A 23,954-nucleotide genomic window follows, 5' to 3' on the forward strand; every position below is an offset into this window, starting at 1 on the left:
CTCCCCGGACCCGCCCACCCGCCACCGTGACAAGGCTTCTCGGTCTCCGGTAGAGGATGGCGCCCCTGGGCGAGCGAAAGGGGGCAGGGCCGCTTCCTCCACCCAGCCTCCAACCTTAGCGCCCTGGACCGCCGCCAGGCTGGCTGCCCCGCTGGATCGGGTCGGGGGAGGCTTGCAGACTGGACGAGCGAGGCCCGCCGACCGGCGCTCGCACACCTGCCTGACTCCAACAGTCGGCCAACTCGCCCCCGCCCCCCGCGAGCAGAGCCCTCGCACCCCCGAGCCGCGCGAAGGTGGGTGTAGGTGCGGTCCCGGGTCGGGTCCAGGTCGGAGACTAGCCCGTGGGCGGGCCTGGGCTCGGGGGGCGGGCCCGGAGGCGGGTCCCGGGTCCGGCTCCCAGTCTGGACCCGCCCGGCTGCCCTGACAGACCCCGCGGACTGCTGCGCACCGGGCAAGCATGGGGAGGCGCTGCTGGAGGCGGCGCGCACTCGCGGCCGCGTGCCTGGTCGCCGCGCTCCTGCTGCTGAGCGCCCTGCGCCCCGGTGAGTGACCGCCGGTCCCGGGGCCGCCCACAGGCAGCCGGACACCCGACGGGCTGGGGGCTCTGCGGGCTCCTCCCGGGCTGGGGACAGGGGGGTGAGCTCAGAAAGGCTCCAGCCGCCCCGCCAGTGTCCCGGCTCCCCGCGAGGGTCTTGCCGCGCCCCCCCCCCGCCCCCCGAGTGTTGATCTCCCGAGGCCCGGAGACGTGAGAGGGGATGATTCTCCAGAAGCCTGTGCCCGGGGACCGGGTGAGTGGTGAGTGGCGGAGGGCGCTCCGCCCGCCCTGGAAGGCAGCCTCATTGGCCGCGCCGTCACCCCACTCCCCCTAGCGCCCGGGAGCCCCCCGGGTCCGCGGCCGGCGCGCGGGTGGGAAAACTGGACGCTCCGACCCCGGGGGCGGCCCCTCCGCGCACGGGCGCTGCGCCCTGGAGCGCCTGCTCCTAGCAAGGTTCACCCTGGAAAAGACTGCGGTCCTGAGCCCCCACCTCACGGTCTGGGGGAGAAACTGAGGCCGCCGGTCATGCCCGCCGCGCGGGGCTGAGACCTCACCCACCGGAGGGGCTGAGGAGCCCGGTCCGAGGCCTGTTCAGACCTCTAGCTCTGTTTGCCATTTCCCGGTGTTAGTGTGTGTGTGGCTGTGTGTGTGTGAGAGTGTGCGTGTGCTGCGGGGTCTGCATCTCTCCCCACCCCCTGGGGGCTCTTTGACAATCCCTGGAGCACGCCCCCTTGTGGCCTGGCAGACAGGGTCCAGGAAAAAGTAGCCATTTCCCAGGGTCCGGGCGGCCCCAGAGACGAGGCTGTGGAGGCTGTTGGCGAGGCAGCCCTGCCCCACCTGGCTGGGTCTGAGCTGGTGGATAAGGGTCATTCCACAGCCTTACCTGCTGGGTGCCCTCCCTGCCCTCTCGGGGCCACAGGACCCCACCTGTAAATGGGCTGCTCAGGATTTCCTGACAGGGCTCTGGGAGGTGGAGTTGATGGGAGCAGTCCCCAGCCTCTTCATGGAGCCGGGGTGGCGAGGTGCCCCCTCTATCCTGGGGCAAGGGGCTTCCTTCGTTGGGCCAGGGGCCAGGTGAGCCGGGCTTCGGAGGCTCTGCGCCGTCACCCTGCCTCTCCCACTGTCCCCTCTATGTCTGGACACAGCCGCCCAGACCTGGACATCTCCCCAAGCCCATGGGAGGGGGCCCAGATCAGGCTGTCCATGCTCTGCCCGTTCGAGAGCTGGCTGGCCATCAGGGGTGGTGCTCCTGGCTCATGGCAGGGGTTAGCTGAGCAGAGGGTCCCCCAGCCCAGTGTGGGCTGTGGTCCTAGTGTTTGTGGTCATGACACTCTGTCCACCCAACCTTTCAAAGACAAATTTTGACCAGGATCTGGGCACTGCAGGGCACGGTGGTTCCCAGCTCCCAGGGTTCAGCCCCCGGTGTGGGGAGAGAGCGAACCCAGAGCGTCTGGACTCGGTGTGTGAGGCGGGCGCCGGAAGTGTCTGCAAAGGAGTGGGCAGGTTCAGGGACCGCGTGAGAGGTGGGTGTCTCCGTGTCTTCCCTGCCTGGACGCTCCCTCCTGCCACCCCCTCCCCCAGCAGGTTTGCAAGATGGGGAACAAACCAAGGTGCCATCATCTGTGCTTCAGTCCTTCTGACCTCCTCCCTCTTCTGCAGGAGCAGAAGGGTGACTCCCGGTCACCTGCTTAGCCTCTACCCAGGCCGTACCCCACCTGAGCTACACCTGTGACACCAATACCCTTGGCCGTGATCCTCTCACCCAGCAGGCTGGCCTTCCTGTGTCTGGTGTGGCGGACCCTTCTTGAGCCCTCTTTCCACTGCCCCAGACAGGGACGAGCTGTCTCTCTGCCTCCCAGAGCTCTCTTCTATTCGTTCTGGACCCTCAGACCTTTCTCCATGGACTGCTGCTGGCCACCAGAGCTGGGAGGGTGACCTCGGACAAGCCAACCTACCCTGCAGGCTCTTCTCCTGCCAAGCGCTGCGCTGGAGGTCCAGACCTCCAGGGCCAGGGAGGCTGTGCACGGCAGCCCTGCAGGCAGAGTAGATGGTGGGGAGACAGCTGGGCAGGAAGCGTGGCCCCTCCGACCAAGGCCTCTGGAAATGCCCCAGTAGGGCCCTTGGCAGCATGGCCCTAGTTGGAAGGGGGCAGACAGTGTGGCTCTACAGCCTCTGGCCTGGGAATAGGGCTCCGGGCCCAGGATGGCTGGGAGCCTCCTCGTCCAGGCAGGCGGGTTACCAAAGCAGAAGTGGTCCTGAGGTGGGCAGAAGACCCCTGAAAGGCTGCCATTCCAGGTTGGGGCTCCGCTGCCCCTCTTCTAGTGGGAAGTCTGGAGTGGCCCACCTGGTGCCCCTCAGACCAAAGCTAACTAGCACGCAGGGTCCTGGGGTCGAGGAGGATGCCAGGGAAGGCGGGACAGCTGCCCTGGGCACTGCTGCCCTCAGCACCCCGCCATCCCCGTGCCCTCCCACGCTTGGCGTCCCCGGCAGCTTGCCTGGTGGAGTGGCCGCGTCTGTGTGATGCCCTTCACCACGTGTTCGCTGGCGCCTGCTCATTCCAGCGTCTGTCTGGGCTGGGACAGAGCGTGCTGATAGACTGCCCTCCCAGAGCTGCTGTTTTAACATGAAAAGCCTAGATCTCCAGGGTGCACCTTCTGCTGCCAGAGGCACACCCAGGGAGAGCCATGACATTGCTACCTTGGGTCCCCACCCCTGCTGGTCCGCAGGGGCCTTGCTGGGTGCTGGAGCTACCCCACCCCCACCCCGTTCTGACCTCCAACCCCTTCCTGGTTCACAGGGCTGAGCACCTTTCCTGCTATTGGAAATCAGGGGTGTTTCTCTCAGAGTCAGGCTGGGCCTCTGTCCACTTCCAGGGGACCCTAGGGTGGGGGGAAGGAAGGGAGCGTGAGGGGGGAAGGAAGGGAGCGTGAGGAGGGAAGTTGGGTAGGGGGTTTGTTGCCAGGGGGCCCACCTCCCCCTTCTGGGCTGGACTGCTGGCCTCCTCTTCCTCCAGGACACACCCCTTCCCTTAGGGCCCCGCTTCCTGTCTAAGGTCCAAGGGTGATGTGTGCTAACTGGGACCTTCACAGCTCTGCCCAGTGGGGCCCCAGGGACTGACTGGGCCCCTGACTCCTTCCCAGTCCTGGCCCAGGGACTCCTAGCGGGGGAAGGATCAGAGACAGGGAGCCCCCAGAGGGCATTCTCAGTAAGGACAGCCCAACTCAGACCCAAATGAGCTGCCCTCAGGCATGGATGGACCCAGGGGCTCAAACCACATCTCTAGCTCTAGGTCTAGCTTTTCTCTGATACTCCCAGCTCCCCAGCCAGAGGGTGGGTCCTTTACCCATGGCTCCAGCCAGGGCCCCAAGGATGGGCTGGTCACGTGGTGCTTGCCTCTGAGCCAACTGCTGTGGCAGAAAGGGACGTGAGGCTCTGATTAGCCAGGCCTGGCCACATGTCTGCCCAGCAGCTGTGGGAAGGGGGCACCTAGCAGAAGTACATGAAGGGAGCAAGCAGGTTTGCTCCTGCAGGGAAATCGGATGTGCTGCCATACGGAGGGAGGTGGCTCTGGAAGCCCAGGCAAGAGACGCAGCTTGCTGCCACCGCTCTCCTGCGCATCAGAGGGCGCCCAGCTCTGCGGCTCCTCCTTGGCCTCCAGAGAGTAAAGGCCACATGATGGAAGAAGGCTCTCGGGTCAGTAGAAGGAAGTGGCTCGCTCAAGGCCACCCCGCTAGGAGTGTGGGTGCTAGGATTTAAACCCCTTGTGCCTTCTGCTCTACAGGTCAGGGGTACTGGGGTTGGGCTTTGAAGGCTGCCTAGGAGTCTACCAGGTGGGAAAGGAGGAAAGGGAATCACAGGCACAGGGAGTGGCACAGAGGAGTGTGAAGGAGTGAAGGGGGCTGAGGGGTGTGTGTGGGCGGAGCTCAGGGCTCATGAGAGGGAGTGGCCACGTGGGGGCTGGCAAGGTTGGGCCCCGGCATAAGCGGCCTTGAACGGCCTGCGAGGAATTGGGGTGCTCTCCCTACGGCCAGGAAGGGCCATCAGTCCTTAACTAAATGTTCACAGGAGGTGAGGCACAGGGGTTGTAAGAAAAGAAGACAGCCCCCTCCTTACAGAGCTGACCTTCCAGAGGGACAGCCAGATGTCGGCCCACACACACACCAGATGACGCCAGCAGTAACAAGGGCCATGAGTGGAGACCCTTCACTGGAGAGGCCCTCTTTCTGGAGGGACGTTTGAGTTGAGAGCTGGACAATGAGGAGCGTCCCAGGCAGACGGAGTCAGTGCAAAGGCCCCGAGGTGCAGGCACCCACGTGTTCACCCACTCGGGGAGGCCAGTGTGGCTGGAGCTGCGTGAGGGAGCAGGGAAGAGGGGGCGAGCCAGGAGGGGCCCTGGAAGGAACTGAGATTGCTGTTAGCCTGTGGTGAGCCACGTGGGTTTAAGGTCGCCAGGAAGCTGGTGAGGAGACTCCTGTGATGGTCCTGGGCGGGGTGGACACTGCTGCCCAGTCAGGGCCCCGTTCCAGTGGGTCGTGGGGATCGTGAACAGACTCTGAATTTTAAACACAGGTGGAGAGATCTCTACTTCTCTCAAAAAAGAGAAGAAGAAAAGGTGGGACTGCTCTGCTCGATCACCAGAGGGGACATCCCTGACCCGGGGCCCACAGGTCATCCTGGGGACTGAACGGGCCAGGCAGCACTGCTCCTGCCGTGCGGTCTTGCGACATGCGCCTGGCTGGAACTCATTAACCAGAGACCATGTTGTGACCTCTGCCTCCTGGACAGGGCCCCACACAGGGCTCCCCCAGCGGTCCTTGGGGGCAGGTGTGCCTGGACCACCAGCTGGGCTTCTCTGCTCTCGGCTTCCCTGCGCGGTGCGTCACCCAGCAGCCTGGGTGCCAAGGACGGGCAGGGTCGTGTGCAGGGCAGAGCGGGGCTTAGGGGCACAGCGGAGTTAAGGACACACTCACGCACACCAGGGCCTGGGGGCAAACCTGTTTCTGGCCCTCACCTGCTGTGAGGCCGCCTCCTTGAGCCTCAGTTTCCCCATCTGTCAAATGGGAGTAACAACAGTTTCTACCCCCAGGAGTCAGCGTGTCAGTGAGCAAAGCATGGGCATGGTGCTCCCTGGCCTGAGTCCGTGGGCCTGGCCGCACCCAGTACTTCCTGGCCGGCTCCCCGCCTCCCCACTGAGACCCGTGCAGCCCAGGCTCTTCCAGCCCACGTGCAGTGGGTGCTGGGGTGTTGGGTTGGTCCTCATGCAGGCCCCCTGGGCTGGGACCCCGTGGGCGTGGGCCCTGGGCTCTCCCCACTTGTGGGCAGCTCACCCCCACTGCTTCCCTCCCCTCCACGCCCTACAGGTTTGCTATGAGCTATTTCACATGCCCAGCTGTTTCCCTGCGTGTCTGTTTCTCCTCCCGGTTCCAGTCCCTGCCCTTGTGTGTAGTTCTGTCTGTCTGTCTGTCTGGGCTCCCCTCAGCACCCCCACCTTCCTCCCGCCACTCCCTGGGCTCTGTCCTTCTCTCTCTCTAACCTCTTGCTATTTTTGTTTCCTTTTCTAAGCAGAACCCGCCTGCGGTTTTGCCTGTGGCTGCTCTGGGCTGGCCCAAGCCCCTCCCTGGCCACGAGATCAGGCCCGCCTGCCTGGCTCTCCTGGCCTGTCTGCTCCGTGGTGCCTTTGGTAGGGGGGCCTGGGACCTGGAGCCAGTGGAGGGGCTGGGGGGTGCAGAGGACGCAGGCAAGAGGGGCCTGGGCAGTGGGAGTGGAGGTTGCAGGCTGCCTCCGCATGGCTAGTTGGGGGGTGAGTTGGGGGCGACCCCTACCCTCAGAGCCGTGGCCTCCAGCTGTGCGGGGTTGAGGGCTGGACCCAGGGAGTCCAAGGCATTCCCCTCAGACCCTGCTAGACCCATCTGACCCCCTGCCCAGCCAGCCTGCCCACCCTGTGGGACCACGGATTCTGCTCTGCGCGGTGGCCGGGGTGGCACTGGGCAGGGTGGCCAGCCCTGTAATCACTGGCCTCAGCTATTCTGGGCCTCTGGCCCTCCACCCACTGGCTCCTGGGGTCTGGTGGGGGACCCAGTGTCCTGCAGGCTGTGGTCTGGCCAGGAAACAGGCCCACACAAGGCCTGGTGCTTCCAGAAAGCTGGGTGCTGGGCCCAGGGCAGAGACGGCCTGGCTTTGCTCACCCTCCACCCCCACCACCCCAGTGGGTACCAGCCCTTCCTCAGTCCCCAGCTGTGTCCCCTAGGGGAGCTCATCCCCTCCCTGCAGGGTGGCACGGTGGACCCCTCCTCCCAGGGCCGTGCACAGAGCTGTGTGAGGGTAGTGCCCGGGGCTCCCAGGGCCACTGCACCTGGGCCCCACCCCTAGGGCCTCCCCATACCCTGAGGGGCCAGCCAATCGCGCTGCCTTCTCTGTCAGCTCATCTGATGCCAGGTGACTTTCCTGGGATGTGTCCAGCTGCCAGGAGACAGAGGTTCACGTCTTGGGACCATGATGACCCCATGACACAGGCTCGCCCTGAGGGCCTCACTCCTCCACGTGCCTTGGTCACAGGAGAGCCCAGACCTTGTTCTGGGGACACTGGAGTGGGAGGGCCCTGAGGCGGCCTGGACCGTGGCTGTCAGGTGCACACGGAGGGCTCTGGAGGCCAGGCTGGTCATCAGTTATTCATTCCTCAAACAGCCTCCACCAGGCTTTGCTTGCAGCAGTTGTGTGTGTCCCGGACCAGCAGAACATTGCTGGACGGTCAGAAATGCAGGTTCCTGGGCCCGCTCCAGACCTGCTGAGCCGGAACCTCAGTGTGGGGGCCCAGCTCTCTATGCTGCAACAGCCCATGCACGCGAGCATTTGACAACACCGCCTGTGGTCAGGTTGCCAACAGATCAGTTCATCAAATTTTCCAAGTCTATTTGTTTGCCAAAAACTTGTCTTAAGGAAAACTCTTGAATCTTGGCAGCACTTTAAAGACTCTTCATTGTGTTGAAAGCCAAGGATCCTGGAAAAATTCAATCTTCTTATGAATATACTATTTTCTCATATAATCTTGAATTCCTGAAGCCATTCTTCTTATGAATGTTCCACACGCTTACGAATTCAACAACTTACTGATACGCATTGAATATATTTACATTTGTAAACTAAATGTACATAAAATGTTCTTGGATATATTATTTTTTGATCAATATTTTTCTTTATTTTTACTGAGAGAATACTCTCATTCCATAAAATTCACTTTTCAGAGGGTACGATTCGGTGGTTTTTAGCACAGTAAAAGCCGTGCGATGTCACCACTACGTAATTCCAGAACGTCACATCAGCAGTGCCCCCCGGAGCCCTGGGACCACTCATGCGCTGTCTGTCTCTATGGAATTGTCTGCTCTGGACACTTCGTGTGGGTGGAGCCAAACACCACCCAGGCTCTTGTGACTGGCTTTTTTCACCCAGTACCATGTTACAAGGTCACCCATGTGGTGGCAGGTGGCAGGTCTTCATTCATTTGTACGCCATTATGTGTGTTAGCCGTGGGTTCTTCCCAGATGGCCTTAATCAACTCCCAGTTTTAGTTTCTCACCATGAAAGGTACTGGATTTTGTGCAGTTTTTCCTGCACGTACTGATGATCACACAGCTTTTTCTTTATCCTATTAATACGGTGTATTGCCCTGGTTGATATTTGCATGTTGAGCCAACCTTGCCTTTCTGGAATGAGTCTCACTCGGCCATGGTGTACAACCGTTTTTATATGCTGATGGACTCACAGCATCTGTATTTTGTAGAGGATTTCGCATCTATAATCGTAAGAGACATTGGTATATAGCTTTCCTTCCTTGGGACAGTCTTTATTTGATTTTGGTGTCAGGGTAATACTGGGCTCATATAATGAACTGAGAAGTGTTCCTTTCTTTCTTTTTGTTGGTTGGTTTGTTTTTTGAAGAGTTTGGAAGAGATTGGTGTTAATTTTTCCTTAAATATTTAGTAACAGTCACCAGTGAAGCCATCTGACCCTGGGCTTTTCTTTGTGGGAATTTTTTTTAAATCACTAACTGCATCTCATTACTTGTTATATGTCTGCTGAGATTTCAGGAATCTGTGTCTTTCTAGAAATGTGTCCATTTCATATAGGTTAAATGTGCTGTCGTACAGCTGTGCATATCACATGCTTACAGCCCTTTCTTATATTCTGTAAGGTCCAGTACTAACATCTTCTCTTTTACCTCCATTTTTAGTAATTTGAGTCTTCATTCTTTTTTTCTTGGTCAGTCTAACCAGAGATTTTCCAATTTTGGTGATATTTTAAAAGACTGCATTTTATTTTATTAGTTTATTAAGTATAATCATAGTTAAGAAGAACACGATTGAGAAGCACAAGGTCATGAACCTACCCTTATACTGACTATGTTACTAAGACTATGTTCACATTAATTGAGTATGTTTGAGGGTATTCCTTAGAAACACATTTTGAGTAGAAGAATAAGCTCAGGAAGCCGAGTTTCTGGTAGTTTTAGGAAGACTGAGGAATGCACAGCAATGAGACAAGAAGACAGCGCCCCTGCCCACGGAGACCTCCAGCCTGGGGGCAGCAAAGCCTGCCTTTACCAAGTGCTGACGTACGCACCAGTGGGGGCCACCCGACTGGTCACCTGAGCTGCCCCCAGACACCTGCAGCTTGGCCGTGTCCCCTCCAAGGCTGCCAGGATCTGGGGATGCTGATACCAGCCAGCCTGGCGACTGCAGGGCTCCATGAACGTGGGCTGGTGGGGGAGGGGCGGGGAGGAAGACAGACAGAGGTGGGTGAGGCTGGTGGTCTGGGCGTTCCCAGGGGCTGTGGTTTCCCCATCCCCTCTCGTCCCCTCTTGCCTGGCACCCTCCAAACTCGGAAGGCAATACTCGGGGGCAGGAGGGACTTGTCATGCCCCTGCACGCCGCCAGCCCCCAGAGGCAGGCAGGACACGGAGGGGAGCTGAGCCCCAGGGGTGGGCCAGACGCGCCCGGGGGAGCAGGCCGGGCCCCCAGGCCGTGGCCAGCCTGCCTGGAGCACCAGCGACCCTCCTCCCTCTGCCCCCAGGGCTTGAAGGCGGGGCTGCGGGCGCTGGCAGGCCTGGAGGCAAGAGCAGGAGTCCGCTGCAAAGGCTCCACGACCTGGACCAGGTAGGCAGACCCACCCTTCCCATCCAGGGCACCTCCTCTGCCTCCTGACCCGGAACCACAGAGCCCCATGCAGACCTGCTGCGGTGGGCTGCCACCACCACCAGGCTCCGTCTCGGGAGAGGAGGCGGGGGCGGGCGGTCTCGGGGTCTCCAGCCGCCCATCTGCCCACCACCAGACTGAGGCCATGCTCGCACCAGCAGTTCCACGTGTGGTGGACTTGTTAGTGGACTATGTGCTGACCATAGCCAGAGGCAAAAATGAGGTCCCCCCACCACGCGTTTTAGTGCTGCTGCAATGAGAAACAGGTCGGGCGTCCCTGGTTGTGGGCTGTTCACAGGCACACGGCCCCCTGGCTGGCCCCACATGGGCCTGCGAGGGCCACACATGCCCCCAACGCACATGGCTGTGCCACTGAGAGCCCCAAGCCCAGCTCACACACCCAAACAGGCACATCCGGGGACCCATGCAGACAGCATCATTGGGCACCTACTGTGTTCAGGCTGGGCTCAGGACAGATGGATTGGCGGTGAGCAGATCGGCTGGGCCCTGCCCTCACACAGAACAGAACAATCTGACCCCAAGTGCTGACCATGCACCAGGCTCTCGGGTTCTGCCAGCGTGTGCAGGCCTCACGGCAGCACTGTAAGGTGGGGCATCGTTACCCTGTTTACAGATGAGGAGGCAGGCACGGGGGGCCAAGGGCCCTGAGAAAGTCACAGAGCTAAAAGAACTCGAGCCAGGCTAAGGGTCAGGCAGCTGGGTCCGGCCAGGCTGGCGGGGATGAGGGCTGTGGCTGTAGGATTCGGCCCCAGACTGGCAGGCACAGCCCTGGCTTCTGAGTCCCAAGACCTTGGCTGTGGGGCCCCTGGACACAGTTTGGAGTTCCAGCTTCCCTACTTGAGAGCTGCGGGCAATGCATTTCCTCTGAGCCTCAGTTTCCTCATCTGTAAAATGGAAATAGCATTGAGTGTCTTGGTATTCATGGGGCTGCAAGCAACAGAAAAGCTAACAGGCCAATTGAAGCCATCAGGACAGTCACTGCTCACTTCTCAATGCTCAGAGACTAGCAGCCCCGAGGTACAGAAGACACATGCTGCTCTCCATCACCCTCTGGATGTTGACTTCTGTCAGAGACCTGTTGCCTCATGGCTGCAAGGTTACTGCCAGGGCTCCAGACATCTCCACATGGGACAGCATCCCACGGAGAAAGGAAGCAGGTAGGGAGGTTTTTTTTGTTTTTTGTTTTCCCTTCAGGAGCCTTTATTTTTTGTCCTGAAGGAGAGTCTTTCCTGGAGCCATCCAGCAGACTTCCCCTAACATTGGCTTGGTCAGAACCAGGCCACATACCCAACCTGGACTCATCACTTTAGTGAAGGTGTTTGAGGCTGCTGTGACTGGTCCTTCCCTGAGGCTAACACAACAGTGTTCTGCTGGCCAGGAGGGGGTGACTGACAGGTGGATGGCCAACATTCTCTGCCACAAGAAACACGTTGCTTTGTTTGGACGCCGAAAGCAGACCTTGGCTGTGGGGCCCCTGGACACAGCTTGCTCCTAGCACCCAGGCCGAGCCTGGCTTCTGAGGCCAATCATGTGAGTCAGTGCCTCCAAGGATGGGAACAGGACCCTCTGAGCGCCCTCAGCACCCCACAGCCACGGCTGAACCTGGCAGTCACCCCCATGGTGAGATCCGGGAAAAGTCAGGAGCATGAGGTCGGACATTCGGCGCCCCGAGAGGACCTGCCCCTCCCTTTCTCCCTCCCTCCCGCCCTGGCCCAGCGCCTCCCAGACGCGGTCCGGGCGTGTGTGCAGTGCTGAACACACCTCATCTACAGCCGTTTCTGTATTTCACCTTTTCATTTTGGAAAATTCCAACCTACACAGAGGCAGAGAAGACAGCACAATGAGCCCTTGCATCCCCACCCGGGCTGAACGGTGATCAACTTCCGTCCAGTCTCGTCTCATCAGACCCCTGTCCCCCGTGCCCATCTGGGATTATTCTGAAGCAAATCCCAGCCTTGTTGATTCTGTGACTATTTCGGTATAGATCTGAGGGACTTCCTACAACTCATCCCCCTTGAAACATTTTTATTTCCTGCCCCGCCCTCTTCAACCCCATGTGCGGCATGTCAAATCCTGCTGTACACTTCAGTGTCTTCACTGCAAGGATCTGCACATCTGCGGATATGTCTGAAGGCATCAGAAGCCCTCACGCGCCTGCACGTGGATGCTTCCCACCCCCCAAGATGTGCCCTGGTGGGCCCACCATTCCAGAGGCCGCTCTGGCCTCCTCTGACATGGAAACACCCTGAAGTCTTGTTTCTTAAGTGAGATTAACTACACACCTTACAGGTCACTCTTCAAGTGTGTGATACGGTGGTTCTCGGCATATTTACAAGGCTGCACAACCATCACGATCATCTGGTTTCAGAACATTTCCATCACTCCTAGAAGGAACGCAGCACGCACCAGCATCCACTCCCCAGTCCCCCTCTCCCCGGCCCTGACAACTGCGATCTACTTCCTGTCTCTGTGGACCTGTTCTGGACATAGCACACAAGCAGAATCGTACAACGTGTGGCCTTCCGTGCCTGGCCAAGTTCACCTAGCGGCATGTTTGCAAAGTCCATCAGTCCAGCAGTCGGAACATCACTCTTCTTCATGGCTGAGTAACACCCACCGTACGGAGGACCACATACCATGGTCCGTCCATCAGCTGGTGGACATGTGGGCTCTTTGCACTTTTTCGCCACTGTGAGTAATGCTGCCGTGAACATCTACGTACAAGTTCTTGTGCGATGCTCGCTTTTAGTTTTCCTGGGTAAACACCTGGGAGTGGAATTGCCGGGTCATATGCTTACTTTCTGAGGAGCTAAGAGTGCTTAGATCACTAAGGGGGAAGGGTGGGGAGGGGAGGGTTAGTCTTGGAAGCTGGGACCCTATTTAGGGCAGAAAGGACCTGAAGAAAGAGGGGAGAGCCTGGGGGCAGCAGCTTGAGTCCCTGCGTGGCTGATGCTGGCTGGGAGGTGCTGGGCGGGGCACTCTCCTCACGCACAGAACTGTAAACCACACAGCAAGGTCCTGGCACCCAGCGAGGACCCTTGAGGGCCGGGTACACCCTGGATGTCATTTCACAGAGGTGGGCCAGGTTCCCATAGGGCAAGCTTCCTGCCCAAGCACTGAGGGTGGAATTTGTGGGGGTAGAAAAGAAATCAAGACTTAAAGGGTACCTGTCAACTCTTAAATACCGACTCACCTCGCTGTATTACTGAACAAAAAACATGCTGCTAGCCTGAGAGAGGCAGCATCTTCACCCCTATTCAAACGCAATTACAGCTACTGCCTTTATACCCCTCCCTGCTTTTGGTCAACAGTGAACAGACACTCCATTGGCGACCGCGGGTAGCCCTCTGGCGTCACATTTCTTTACCAGGCTGACTCTGACATCGCACCCTGGATCTCAGGCTCCCTGGGGCCCTGAGCGCCCAGCACGGGATGAGTCACACCCTCCCACGCGCCCGGGGAAGGGTAGATCCCCCCCAACACACGCCCAGGCCCCCGGGGCGCGCCGCCCCAGCACAGCCCTGACCCGGCTCCTGTCGCCACAGGGCCCGCGCTCCGCCCTGGCCGAGGTGCACCGGCAGCGGCGCGACCTGCTGCACCGCACCTGCAGCCGCCACACGCGCCGGCAACGCCTGCTGCAGCCCGAGGACCTGCGGCACGTGCTGGTGGACGACGCGCACGGCCTGCTCTACTGCTACGTGCCCAAGGTGGCCTGCACCAACTGGAAGCGTGTGCTGCTGGCGCTGAGCGGCCGCGCGCCCCCCGACCCGCGCGCCATCCCCGCGCACGAGGCGCACGCGCCGGGCCGCCTGCCCTCGCTGGCCGACTTCAGCCCGGCCGAGGTCAACCGGCGCCTGCGGGCCTACCTGGCCTTCCTCTTCGTGCGCGAGCCCTTCGAGCGCCTGGCGTCCGCCTACCGCAACAAGCTGGAGCGGCCCTACAGCGCGGCCTTCCAGCGCCGCTTCGGCACGAGCATCGTGAGGCGCCTGCGGCCCCGCCCAGGCCCTGACGCGCTGACCCGCGGCCACGACGTGCGCTTCGCCGAGTTCCTGGCCTACCTGCTGGACCCGCGCACGCGCCGCGCCGGGCCCTTCAACGAGCACTGGGAGCGCGCGCACGCGCTCTGCCACCCGTGCCGCCTGCGCTACGACGTGGTGGGCAAGTTCGAGACGCTGGCGGAGGACGCGGCCTTCGTGCTGGGCCTGGTGGGCGCGCCCGGCCTGCGCTTCCCCGAGCCTCCGCCCCGGGCCCGGGCGGCCGCCACCCGCGACCGGGCCGCGCGCCTCTTCCGCGACATCAGCCCCTTCTACCAGCGGCGCCTCTTCGGCCTCTACAGGATGGACTTCCTGCTCTTCAACTACTCGGCCCCCTCCTACCTGCGGCTGCGCTAGCCCGGGGCCGCTCACTCGGCTCGACCCTGGCGGGTCTGGGCGCAGCCGCCTCGGGGCACCGGGCACCTGCCTGCCTGCCGCCTGATGCTTGCTTCCTGGAAGCGCTCCGGCGGGCAGGTGCCTCCCCAGGACCTCTGGGTGGGGGTGAGGACTGAGTAAGAGTTTTTTAGGTCGTGAGAGCCTGTTTTTTGTCAACTCTGTCCCGGAACCTGTCCGCGGTGCAGGATTAAGTACCCTGGCTCTGCGCAGCCCGTGTCCTATCCCAGGGCCCTCCCCGCCTCACCTCCCTGGTAAGGACAGCCCTGGCCAAGGAGAGGAGCCCTCCCTTCCGCCTTCCACCTGGGCGTCCTGAGCCGGGAGCAGCTGGGGGCCCTGTTCTGGCCCCACCCTTGGTCTCGGTCTGGTCAGAGGCTAGGCTGTCCCGCGCCCAGGGTGCAGTAACGGTGGCAGGTTTTGTAAGACCTGGGGAGCTCATGGTTTTGAAATAAAGTGTTTTGTTACTTTCTGACATTTTGGAGTTTCTGCCTCATTTTGCCGTTTGTTCAGGAGGCATGAGGCTGTCTGATCTTGAGCCTGGGTCACCTTCACGGCGGCCTGCAGGTGTCACAGGCCAAGTGGGGAGTGGTACGGGGAGCGGGCACCCCACGGGGGTCCTGAATTCTGGCTCCAGGGGCAACAGTGATGCTGGGGGGAAATGTATCGTTTCGCTCTGCCAGGGCCAAACCAGTTGAGCCAAGCCCCGTGCCGTGCCTGCCTCCCACCCTGGGGTGTGTGTGCGTGTGTGTGCGCACGTTCTGTAGAGACAGCTGGTCATGGGAGTCCGTTGGGAGGAAATGTCCCCTCAGTGATGGATGAATAGATGACGTCCTCTCAGTGTCTGTGGATGATAAATCAAAATGCCAGAACTTTGGGAAGAACAGGGCAGGGCACGCTTCAGGTTTTGAAAAACAGAGATCAGAACACAACGGAGGAAGGACAGCCTCACAGGGATGAGGCCAAACCCCAGCTGCGGTCCCCCGCGCTCTGTGGCGAGGGCCTGGAACGCGGGTCTCGGGGCTGTGCTGGCCGGTGGGGGCTGGACTGGCCAGAACAGGCAGCTCGGCCCCATCCACCCCTGAGGTTCACTTATGCCGTTTCCCTTGCCTGCGAGTGACGCCGTCCCTCCCCAGGCCAGGCCCCAAGTCCCGAGCGTCAGGAGCCTACCCCTCTGAGCTCCCCCTGCACTGCGTCTGTGGGCTAGCGTGGGTCAGTGGCAGTCAACCCCCGTGGGCCTGGGAAGGGGCTGCCTCTGCCAGGGGGCTCCCTGTGAAGCCTTGCCCCGCTGTGGGGGCCCTGAAAACCTGGACTGTCACCAGGGTGAGGAGGGACGGGCTGTGGACAGCCAGGGGCCATGGTCTTAGTCACCAGTACCCTGTTACCCAAGCAGCCTGTGAAGTGACCTGTTTGCTGAGTTAGCTCCCAACCAGAAGCCACACCCCAGGTGCACCACAGTGACAAGTCACCCTCCTGCTCTGCCATGACTCCATCTGCTGTCACCTCTTAGCACCTCCTGCCCTCTGACCCTTGTCCCAGGCACTCACAGTCCCTCCGCCTCTCTCGTGTGTGAACTCGGTGTCACACGTGCTGCAGCCCACCACACGGCCCTCACCTCTGCTGTGCGCACACAGTGGTGCCCCCTGCCCGTCCCTCGCCTGCCTTGGGGGTCTGCTGGTGCCAGAGCATCGGTCCTCATAGATCACCGGCTGGCAGCCCCGCCCCCAAGGGTGGGCTCACGGCTGGGTCACTGGGTGGCCTGAGTAAGACGGGTCTCATGGGCAGAGCTGGACAAGCTGTGCGAGCATCCGGGTAGGCTCTCAGTCAGGCGCCCCCTCGGGACGGGGGATTTCCGCTAGAGCCGCGTGTCAGTGAGGTCACGTGGCGCTCCGACTTGCCGGGACCGTCTAACGCTTCGCAGCGTCCCAGTCTCTCCAGACCTGGTGGTGCTGGTCGGTACCCTCCCCGGGTAGAAGTGACGAGGGTGGACTGGGTTACAAAGACCTGTTTTTAAAAAGTTTCATCATTCTTTTGCTTTTTCTGGCTTTCATTGTCAGAAAAATGTTTCCCAGATTTTTGGAGTTCCAGTGTGGGTTTGCTTCTGTTTTGAGCTTTATTTTGTGGCTTTGTCATCCAAGCGGCTTCCTGGGAGGCGTATTTCTATGGTTTAGAATTTTTCTAAAATAAATCCCTAGTTCTCTGTAACCACACCGTTTCACGCATTACGCCAGAATTGCAGCTGGCTGCGTCTGCTGGCTTCAGCAACTGGCCAATGGCCTCAGGGCGGATGAAGGCCTGGTTCTGCTCACAAGATTGTCACCAAGACACTCCGAGGGGTCCGCAGCCCAGGGCTGGGTGCTGGCTCTTCCAGTGATGGGTGGGGGTCACTGCCTGTTCAAAGGGCACCAGCGGTCACTGACATCAGGTGGTTCCAGCTGGCCTCTCCCGTGCAGAGGTGGTGGTTGGGCCTGGTAGGACACGCAGGCCCCTCTGTCCTGGTGTCCCCACCCCTTGGCACAGCCCTCTTCCACATGGTCCCTGCGAGGAAGTCCTTCGCCGTCCAGGCACTGGAGTGTGGATGGGGAGAGGACGTCTAGCTCCCTCCGAGGACACAAGCTGGGCTGCACCTTCTGTTTCCAGAGCTCCTCAGGGGGACCCCTGCTGCGCCTACTGCAGGGGAGGCAGAGCGAGAGCCGTTCACAGTAGCCACTTCCAGGGAGCTGCTCCAGGGGCTCCCGGGGATTCCCTCTGGCCACCAGACCTGCTCAGCCTGAGCACAGCAGTGGGGGGTGGGGGGAGCCATGTCCCGAGCAGCCCTCAGCCCAGTCTGGGGGAAGTGGGAGGCCAACTCGGCAGCACCTCCCCTCAGGTGGGGAACTGCAGCGTTCTCCCCTGGGTGCAGCCGGGGACTCAGCCTGGGGGCCCGCGGTGGCGGCCAGCTCAAGGGCATGCAGTCCCTGCTTCTCTGAGGCGCTTCCTGGAACCGACTCCCACGTAAACAACCTGCATGCACACAGCCTGGTCTCCAGGCTCTGGGGAGGGTCCAGCTGGGCAGGGGTCTGCAGGATCTGCTGCAGACGTGCTGCTCTCAGCTCACTGGTCCCTAAGTGACAGGCAGTTCGGTTAACCCGCGCCCTTCCCACACGGGCCCCGCACGCTGTGTGACCACAGAAGCAACTCCTGCAGGCTGGCCCACACCCCCGGCCACCCACTCCCTAGGCGGCTTCAGCCCAGAGCTGGTTCGCGTTTCGCTGTGACCGTGCTCACGGGGACCACCGAGGTCAGGTGGCCGCTCCCACACGCTGGCAGCAGGCCCCGAGCTGCTCCAGGGGCCGCGTGGTCATCCCTCAGGTCTGGGATAACCTGCAGGGCGCACACCGCCGAGCCATCCCCGACAGCAGGCAGCCAGCCAGCCCGTGGCCCACTTCCCCGCGAGACCTGCTTCCAGATGCGTCATTTCCTTCTTTGAAGACGTCGCGTACAAGTGCTGAGCACACTGTGGGACCAGCAGCTGTTCCTTGCTCCCTAAATATCCTTCCTTTAGAGCGAACTCAGGGGAGGAGCCCCTGAAGACCCAGCACCTTTCATGACTCTGGATTCAGGTGATGGGCTGAGCCTTTTCTCCCGACAGAACCGCCGGCTCTGCCCCTGTGCTGGAGGAGCCCCGACGCCCTCCTGCTCCGTGTCCTAAACACTCTGGGGCGACGGCAAGGGCACCTGGAGGTGGAGCTGAAGGACCTTCTATCAGCTGCTCGTAGCCACGTGCAGAGGGCCCCTTGGGAGACAGGGTGGTGCCTACCGGTGAGGGTGGGCATTCAGGAGCCTCTGGCCAGCACGTCCTCTCTGGAGACGGGAAGGGGCAGGAAGGCCCAGAGCACCACTGTCCACCAGGGCAAGGTGGACCCAACCAAACGTCCACCGGAAAGACAACGGACACTTGCCCACTCCCAGGGCCCCCACACCGCTCTGCCCCGGGGAGAGGGCTCCAGTGACTGCCCTGACTTCACGTTCTGCCAAGGCTCCAAGGTGACTCCCTGGCCTGTCTTTGCAGAGCGGTGGGGACACCTCACATCTGCAGCATCAGCCTCCCACCTGAGCAGCTACTGCCAGTTCCAAAGGGATTCCGCCAGCATCTGGCTGTCAGCAGGCCGGGAGTGCCCCTCTTTGGGTCCATGCAACTTCTCTTTAAAGAGGTAACGCACCAACAACATGGCAGTAGGCTCACACGCTAAAAATTCAGAAAATGGCACGCCCCCTCAGTCCTGTCCCCAAATCCCCAGTTTCTGTACCCAAAAGCAACAGTTGTTCCCGCTCCACATTCACTGCCAGATGCACACACACACACGTACATGTACACACACACGCACACACAGGCACACCCACATGCTTAAGTGTACACATACCCATACGTGTACACATACGTGCATGTGCACACACGTGTGCAGACATGCCCTTACGTGTATACATACGTGCACACGCGTGCAGGCACACCTTTACGTGTACACATATGCGCACTGCACATACGCACGGACACACCGTTTTTTAAAATACACAAAAGGCAGCAGATTAGACACTCTCTCTGCTGTGCTTTAAACAACGTCTGAACACGCTCCGTAGACGGTCCCAGATCAGAACGGAAACAGCTGCTCCCTCATCTTAGTGGCTGCCTCACACTTCGGGGGTGCAGTGGTGGCATTACTTAAAGCCCCATTAATGGATATTTGGGCGGTTTCCAACCTTTTGCTGTTTCCTACAGCAGTGGAATGAGTATCACTGTCCAAATCTCTCTCCTTACACATGAGAGACTACCTTTGGGGTAAATTCTCGGGCGTGGCAGTCACGGGCTGCAGAGCGACCACCACCCCTTTACGGATGGGAACAGGCAGTGCAGACGTGGAGTGTGTCCGTCTCAGGGAACAGAATCAGCAGCATTTACTCCCATCGGGATGTTTCTGGGGCCTCTCAGGGCTGCTCCTCCCAGCAGGTCACCTCAGCCTGGGGGCAGTTCCTTGCGGCCGCTGCCCCGGGCGCCCTGGACCAGGGGACGGGGAGGGAGGCTGCTGGGAGCCGGGCCCGGGGGGTCCCCGGGGGGCAGGCGGCCCGGGAAGCGGTGGCCCAGCGGTATCAGTTCCCAGAGGTGGCTTGGCAGCGGCGGCGGCAGGTGGAGGCTGCACAGTGACGTGAAATCCGGGGCCCCGAACCTGGAGAAGCCACACAAGCCCCGTGCTGACCCTCGGGGACCCCGGCCCAGAGAAGTTGGCTGGTGTCGTGACTGAGACTGGCCTCACGCCCCACGTGGATCTCTGTCACCTCCCAGCCACCATCTGCCCAGAGGGCCAGCAGCCCTGATGCCACCCAGTGTGGACCCCGGGCCTGCCCAGCCCGGAAGTGGGCAGCACCCCTGTGCCTGCCAGGAAGCCTGTCACCTGCGGGAAGGGCACAGCATCGGGTGGCCCCCTCCCCGTGACACCACCGTCCCCCTTGTGCCCCAGGCTCCAGCAGCTCCCACGACCCCTCCGATGAGTGCTGGCATCGAGCAGCACAGTGCCCTCCCTGCAGGGGCCCCAACTGTGAGGGAGGGCAGCCTTGGGCCCGGCCTTATCCTCCTCCCCGCCGTGCACAGCTTGAGGGCCCTGCCTTCACTGACCCTTTCTGCAAAAGGGGACACTGAGACCCAGGGACACCTGTGCCTTCAGCCCCAAGCCAGTCCATTCAGAGGTTCACAGCAAAAACCCGCAGCCGAGTGAGGGGGGCTGCTGAGGCCTGGGACAAGAGCCAGGGCCGGTGTGGGTGGGGGATGGGCACCACCTGTGCATCTGTGGGGTGCGTGTGTGTGTGGCAGGTGTGTGTGACATGCGTGCACATGTGGGGGGGGGCACGTGCACGGCCTCTCGGTTCCAACTGGGGGACCATGTACATCTCTGTGACCTGCCGGGGTGATCACCTGGAGCGTGCAGCCAGGTCATCCCTGGTCAGGACAGACACCGCCTTCAGTTCCGAGGCCCCCGTACCCAGTTGCTGGAGGAGTCATGGGGTGGGGGGCGAGGCAGTCGGGGCAGGGCTGGGGTACTCGGAGGGGCAGGGTGGAGTCATGGAAGCCCTTCCCTATCTATGGCTGGTGCCATCTGAGGGACAGCCAGGTCTGACTCCCAGTTTAGGGTGAGTGTGTGTGTGTCTGTGGGTCTTTATATTTCCTGTGTGGGTCTTTCCAAGTGTATCTGGGTGCTTCGCTGTGTGTCCCCCCAGGTGGGGGGCATGCGTGAGTGTGTGTGCTTGTGGGTATGTGGCTGGCTGAGGGCTTCCCAGTGCCGGGGTCCCCTGCCAGCACCCCTAGCCTCAGAGCAGCTGTATGGAGTCCAGACCCCGGCTGCCTCTCCCTCCTCTCGGGCCCTCATCCCTGCCCTGCCACCTGTGGATGAGCCCCCTCCTGGAGCTGCCCGGGCCTCAGTTTCCTCCGCTGGAAGTGGTGTGGTTCTCGGGTGGGGACGCCAGCAATGATGCCTGCCACTTACCCTCTGACTGGGATGGACCTTGTTGGCACCAGGGTCTTCTGCAGGGGCAGCCGATCCTGCAGCGAGCTGTTTGTCTTCGTGACCTTCCAGGGCTGCAGGCTCTCTGTGTTGGTCTCCGTTGGCCAGGAGAACCTGCGGGGCACCTGGCATCTCTGGGGGCTGCCACCCAGCTGCAGGCAGTAGCTTTCCCTCATCTGGAAGCACCCACACTCCCGGCACTGCTCTGAGCACCTTACAACCACTCGGGGAGGTAGGTAGTGCTATGCACACTTTACTTTACAGAAGGAGAAACTGAGGCACAGAGAGGTTGTGATTTGCCCAAGGTCACACAGACAGGAAGCGGCAGAGCTGGGATCTGGGCTGGCCCAGAGCCACATCTCAGCCCTGCAGTGGTGGCCTGGCCCAAGGGGCCCCAGCCCCTAGGTTTCACACAAGGGTCACTGCCACGTGGACCTGCCACACGGGGCCTCACAGGATAGCCTGCAGCCCAGTGACAGGACGAGGTGCAAGGCAGGACAGGCATCCAGCCCACCTGCCGCAGGCACACAGAGGAGGTTCAGCCCAGGGCGGCCACCAGCCCTCCCTCTCTCTGCATTTTCTCCAGGAAGCTGTTAGCTACACTGACCGAGGGACTGCAGGCTCCAGCCTGCCTGGTCAACATATTCAGAAACGGGCCGCTGCTGGCTGAGGCCCTGCACCGCCCGGCCTGTGGGCCCCTGAGGGTCCCCAGAGCCCTGGAGCTTTGCAGACTCCTCCCATCACACCCTCCTGGAAGCAAGGGTCGTGAACAGGCTCCTCGGTGGTTCAGGTGGGATGGCCGCTGGCCCTGAAGGAAGACCTGCCAAGGCTCTGGGTGCTTAGGGGTCCTGGCACCCCTCTGGAGGCCCTCAGCTCAGGCAGGACAGGGTCCCAGCGCTCCCTGTGGACAGAGACCCTCCCAGCTCCCGCCCTGTGCCTCTGGAGTGCATTCCAGGGGCGCCAGAGGGGAGCAGGACTGGCCGCGGGGTCGGCGTCTTGTACCTGTATGGAAATTTCCTGCCAACCTTCTCCTGGGTCTAGTTCCTGCTCTTCCTATGCTGGCCACACTTCCTGGGGGCCTGTGCATCCATCATGGAAGTGGGCTAAGCCGGGGTGCATCCTTCAGTCGCAGCTGGAAGACCAGTGGGGGGAGCCAGTCAGGACCTGGACGGACACTGCGTTCCCCAGACCGACCAAGGCATCCTTATCCAGAGGAGACAGGATGCAGCCCTGCCGGCCTCTCGGGGCAAGTGAGGGGCTGGGTAAGCCGCCTGTGCCCTGGGCCCCCTCACCAGGATGCTTGGCACAGGATGGCACCAGGATGCTTGCCCGGCGGTTAGTGTGTATAGTGTGTATGCATGTGTGTATGTGAGTGTGCGTGTGGCCCTCTGCAGTTTTATCCCGTGTGTGGCTCCGTGTCGTCCCTACAGTCCAGGGGACCCTTGATGCTGGCCCAGGAGGCTCCCCCTGCTGCCCCTTCGCAGCTCTGCCCTCGACCCACTGTAACCCTGGGGCCACTGATCCATCCCCGTCTCTGGAAGGACGTGATTTCACACTGTCACATGGGTGCAGTCGGGCTGGAGGCACCCTTGAGACGGGCCTCCCTCCGCCAGCGTCCTGCCCTCCGGAACCATCACGGGGCTGTGTCTGCAGGAGCCCCTGCCGGGGCCGAGCTGGGCTGGCATCACTCCTGGAGGACACCCGGGCAGTTCCCAGTTTGGGGACATTGTGAATAAAGCTGCTACGAATGTTCATGTACAAGTTTCTGCACGGAGGTGTCTTTGTTTCTCTCTTCTACACACCTAAGAGTGCAACTGCCAAGCTGGGAGTCCATTTTTAGTTTTCATGAGAACCACGTGGCTTTCGAGTGGCTGTGCCCTTTTACACGCCCGCCAGCAGTGCGTGAGTGAGTGTATCTCCTTTAAAGCACCCGGTGCGGGTGAGGATAAGCCAAGTCAGGGCTGAGAACGACTTGGGTTGGGATCTGAGCGCTGGTGCCGCCGCCGCCATCACATCCCTGACCTTCCCCGTCAAAGCCCTGCTGACCCAGTGTGGCTGCGCTGGGGTCTGAGCAGCCATCGGGTCCTCATCATGTGACCTTGATGTGACAATGGCAGCTGCCCGCCAGCACTGGGTCCCACGTTCGGTCCCTGGGCTGGCAGGAGGGGCCCAGTGGGGCGGGCCCCGGCGGACAGAGGGCCCCAGGAGCCGGTAGGGCTGCGGCTTCTGGCAGGCACTGGCCCTGACACTGTCAGTGCCCTGCAAACACGCCGGCTCTATGCCTGGAGGCCGTGCCAGTCGCCCTGCCTGACGGCAGGCAAGACGAGTCCCCGGGAGCTGGTGCCATTAGAAGCAGCCCCACCAGCGACACAGGGATGGGGGCGGAGGAGAGAAGGCCCAGCTGCCTGGGCCCTGGGGGCGGGACAGCCCCAAGCTGCGCTCCCCACCGCCCACAAAGGACCCGCGGGACTCGCTGACAGCACACCACGAACCCCTTTCCCTCCTTACCTCCCACCCCACCCTGTGCTGCCGGAGCAGCCCCTAGATAAAGCGTCTGCACCCGCAGCCTCACCTCGGGGTGGCCAGAGGTCCGAGACTCACACCAGCAGCGGCCTGTTCCCACCAGTCGTGGGAGTGTCTGCGTTCACCGGGGCCCAGGCTGAGAAGGCGAACATGGAGCAGGCCCCCCGACCACCCCTGTGTGTCTCTAATACACATGTGAGTGCACACAGGAGGACACACATGCACACATGAGGACACCTGCACACTCAGGCACACAGGCGGCCCGCCTGGCCCCAGCACTGCTGCCCTACCCCACCCCCCCAAGCTCTGGGCCAGCTGTCTCTGCTCCTCCTTCCCTGTCAGAACTGGAGTCCCTCCTCCATCCAGGCGGGGCTGCCCTCCCCCACCTCTTCTCTATTCGCAGCAGCTGGTTTCCATGGCAACAATTGGCATAATCAAAGATCTAGTGAAATCTGGAGGGAAGCCTCAGGACACAAGGTGCCCCTTCCCAAGTCAGCTGGGGTCCCCAGGAGGCCTCTGCCTCGGTGGGGACCTGGTTTTCTCTCCTGGTGGAGAAGTGAAGCCAGGCTGCTCCCCACAGGGACTTCGAGGGCAGCCTTGGGCAGGGCACTCTCCATGTGGTGACAGCCCATGGGCCCCACTCCCTCTGGGCTGCCCCAGTCTGATTCAGGGGACCAGCTATCCAGCAGGCTGGGACCCAGGGGGCCTCCGGCCTGGCCCAGAAATGCTGCAG

The 23,954-nt window shown here is 61.3% G+C and overlaps 1 protein-coding gene and 1 long non-coding RNA gene across 3 annotated transcripts; one reads left to right on the forward strand and one right to left on the reverse strand.

Moving 5' to 3' along the window:
* The first annotated feature begins 388 nt into the window (after positions 1–388).
* CHST13 (carbohydrate sulfotransferase 13) lies at positions 389–14,643 on the forward strand. Of its 2 annotated transcripts, XM_074344166.1 has the most exons (3): positions 389–542; positions 9,602–9,684; positions 13,290–14,643. In XM_074344166.1, exons 1-3 carry the CDS (start codon positions 458–460, stop codon positions 14,133–14,135), a joined length of 1,014 nt encoding a protein of 337 aa, XP_074200267.1. In that variant the 5' UTR covers positions 389–457; the 3' UTR covers positions 14,136–14,643. The 2 variants fall into 2 exon arrangements, with proteins under 2 accessions (XP_074200267.1, XP_074200268.1); XM_074344167.1 differs by lacking the exons at positions 389–542; positions 9,602–9,684 and adding an exon at positions 11,004–12,435.
* An 811-nt stretch (positions 14,644–15,454) lies between these two features.
* LOC123617858 (uncharacterized) lies at positions 15,455–23,501 on the reverse strand. Its single transcript, XR_012499778.1, has 4 exons — positions 23,271–23,501; positions 21,701–21,830; positions 20,681–20,812; positions 15,455–19,369 (listed from the first exon to the last, which is right to left on the reverse strand). It is a non-coding gene; the product is annotated as an uncharacterized LOC123617858 (long non-coding RNA).
* Positions 23,502–23,954: the final 453 nt, after the last annotated feature.

The sequence above is a fragment of the Camelus bactrianus genome, chromosome 17 (assembly GCF_048773025.1).
Source record: "Camelus bactrianus isolate YW-2024 breed Bactrian camel chromosome 17, ASM4877302v1, whole genome shotgun sequence".
In the NCBI taxonomy this organism is placed as follows: Eukaryota; Metazoa; Chordata; class Mammalia; order Artiodactyla; family Camelidae; genus Camelus; species Camelus bactrianus.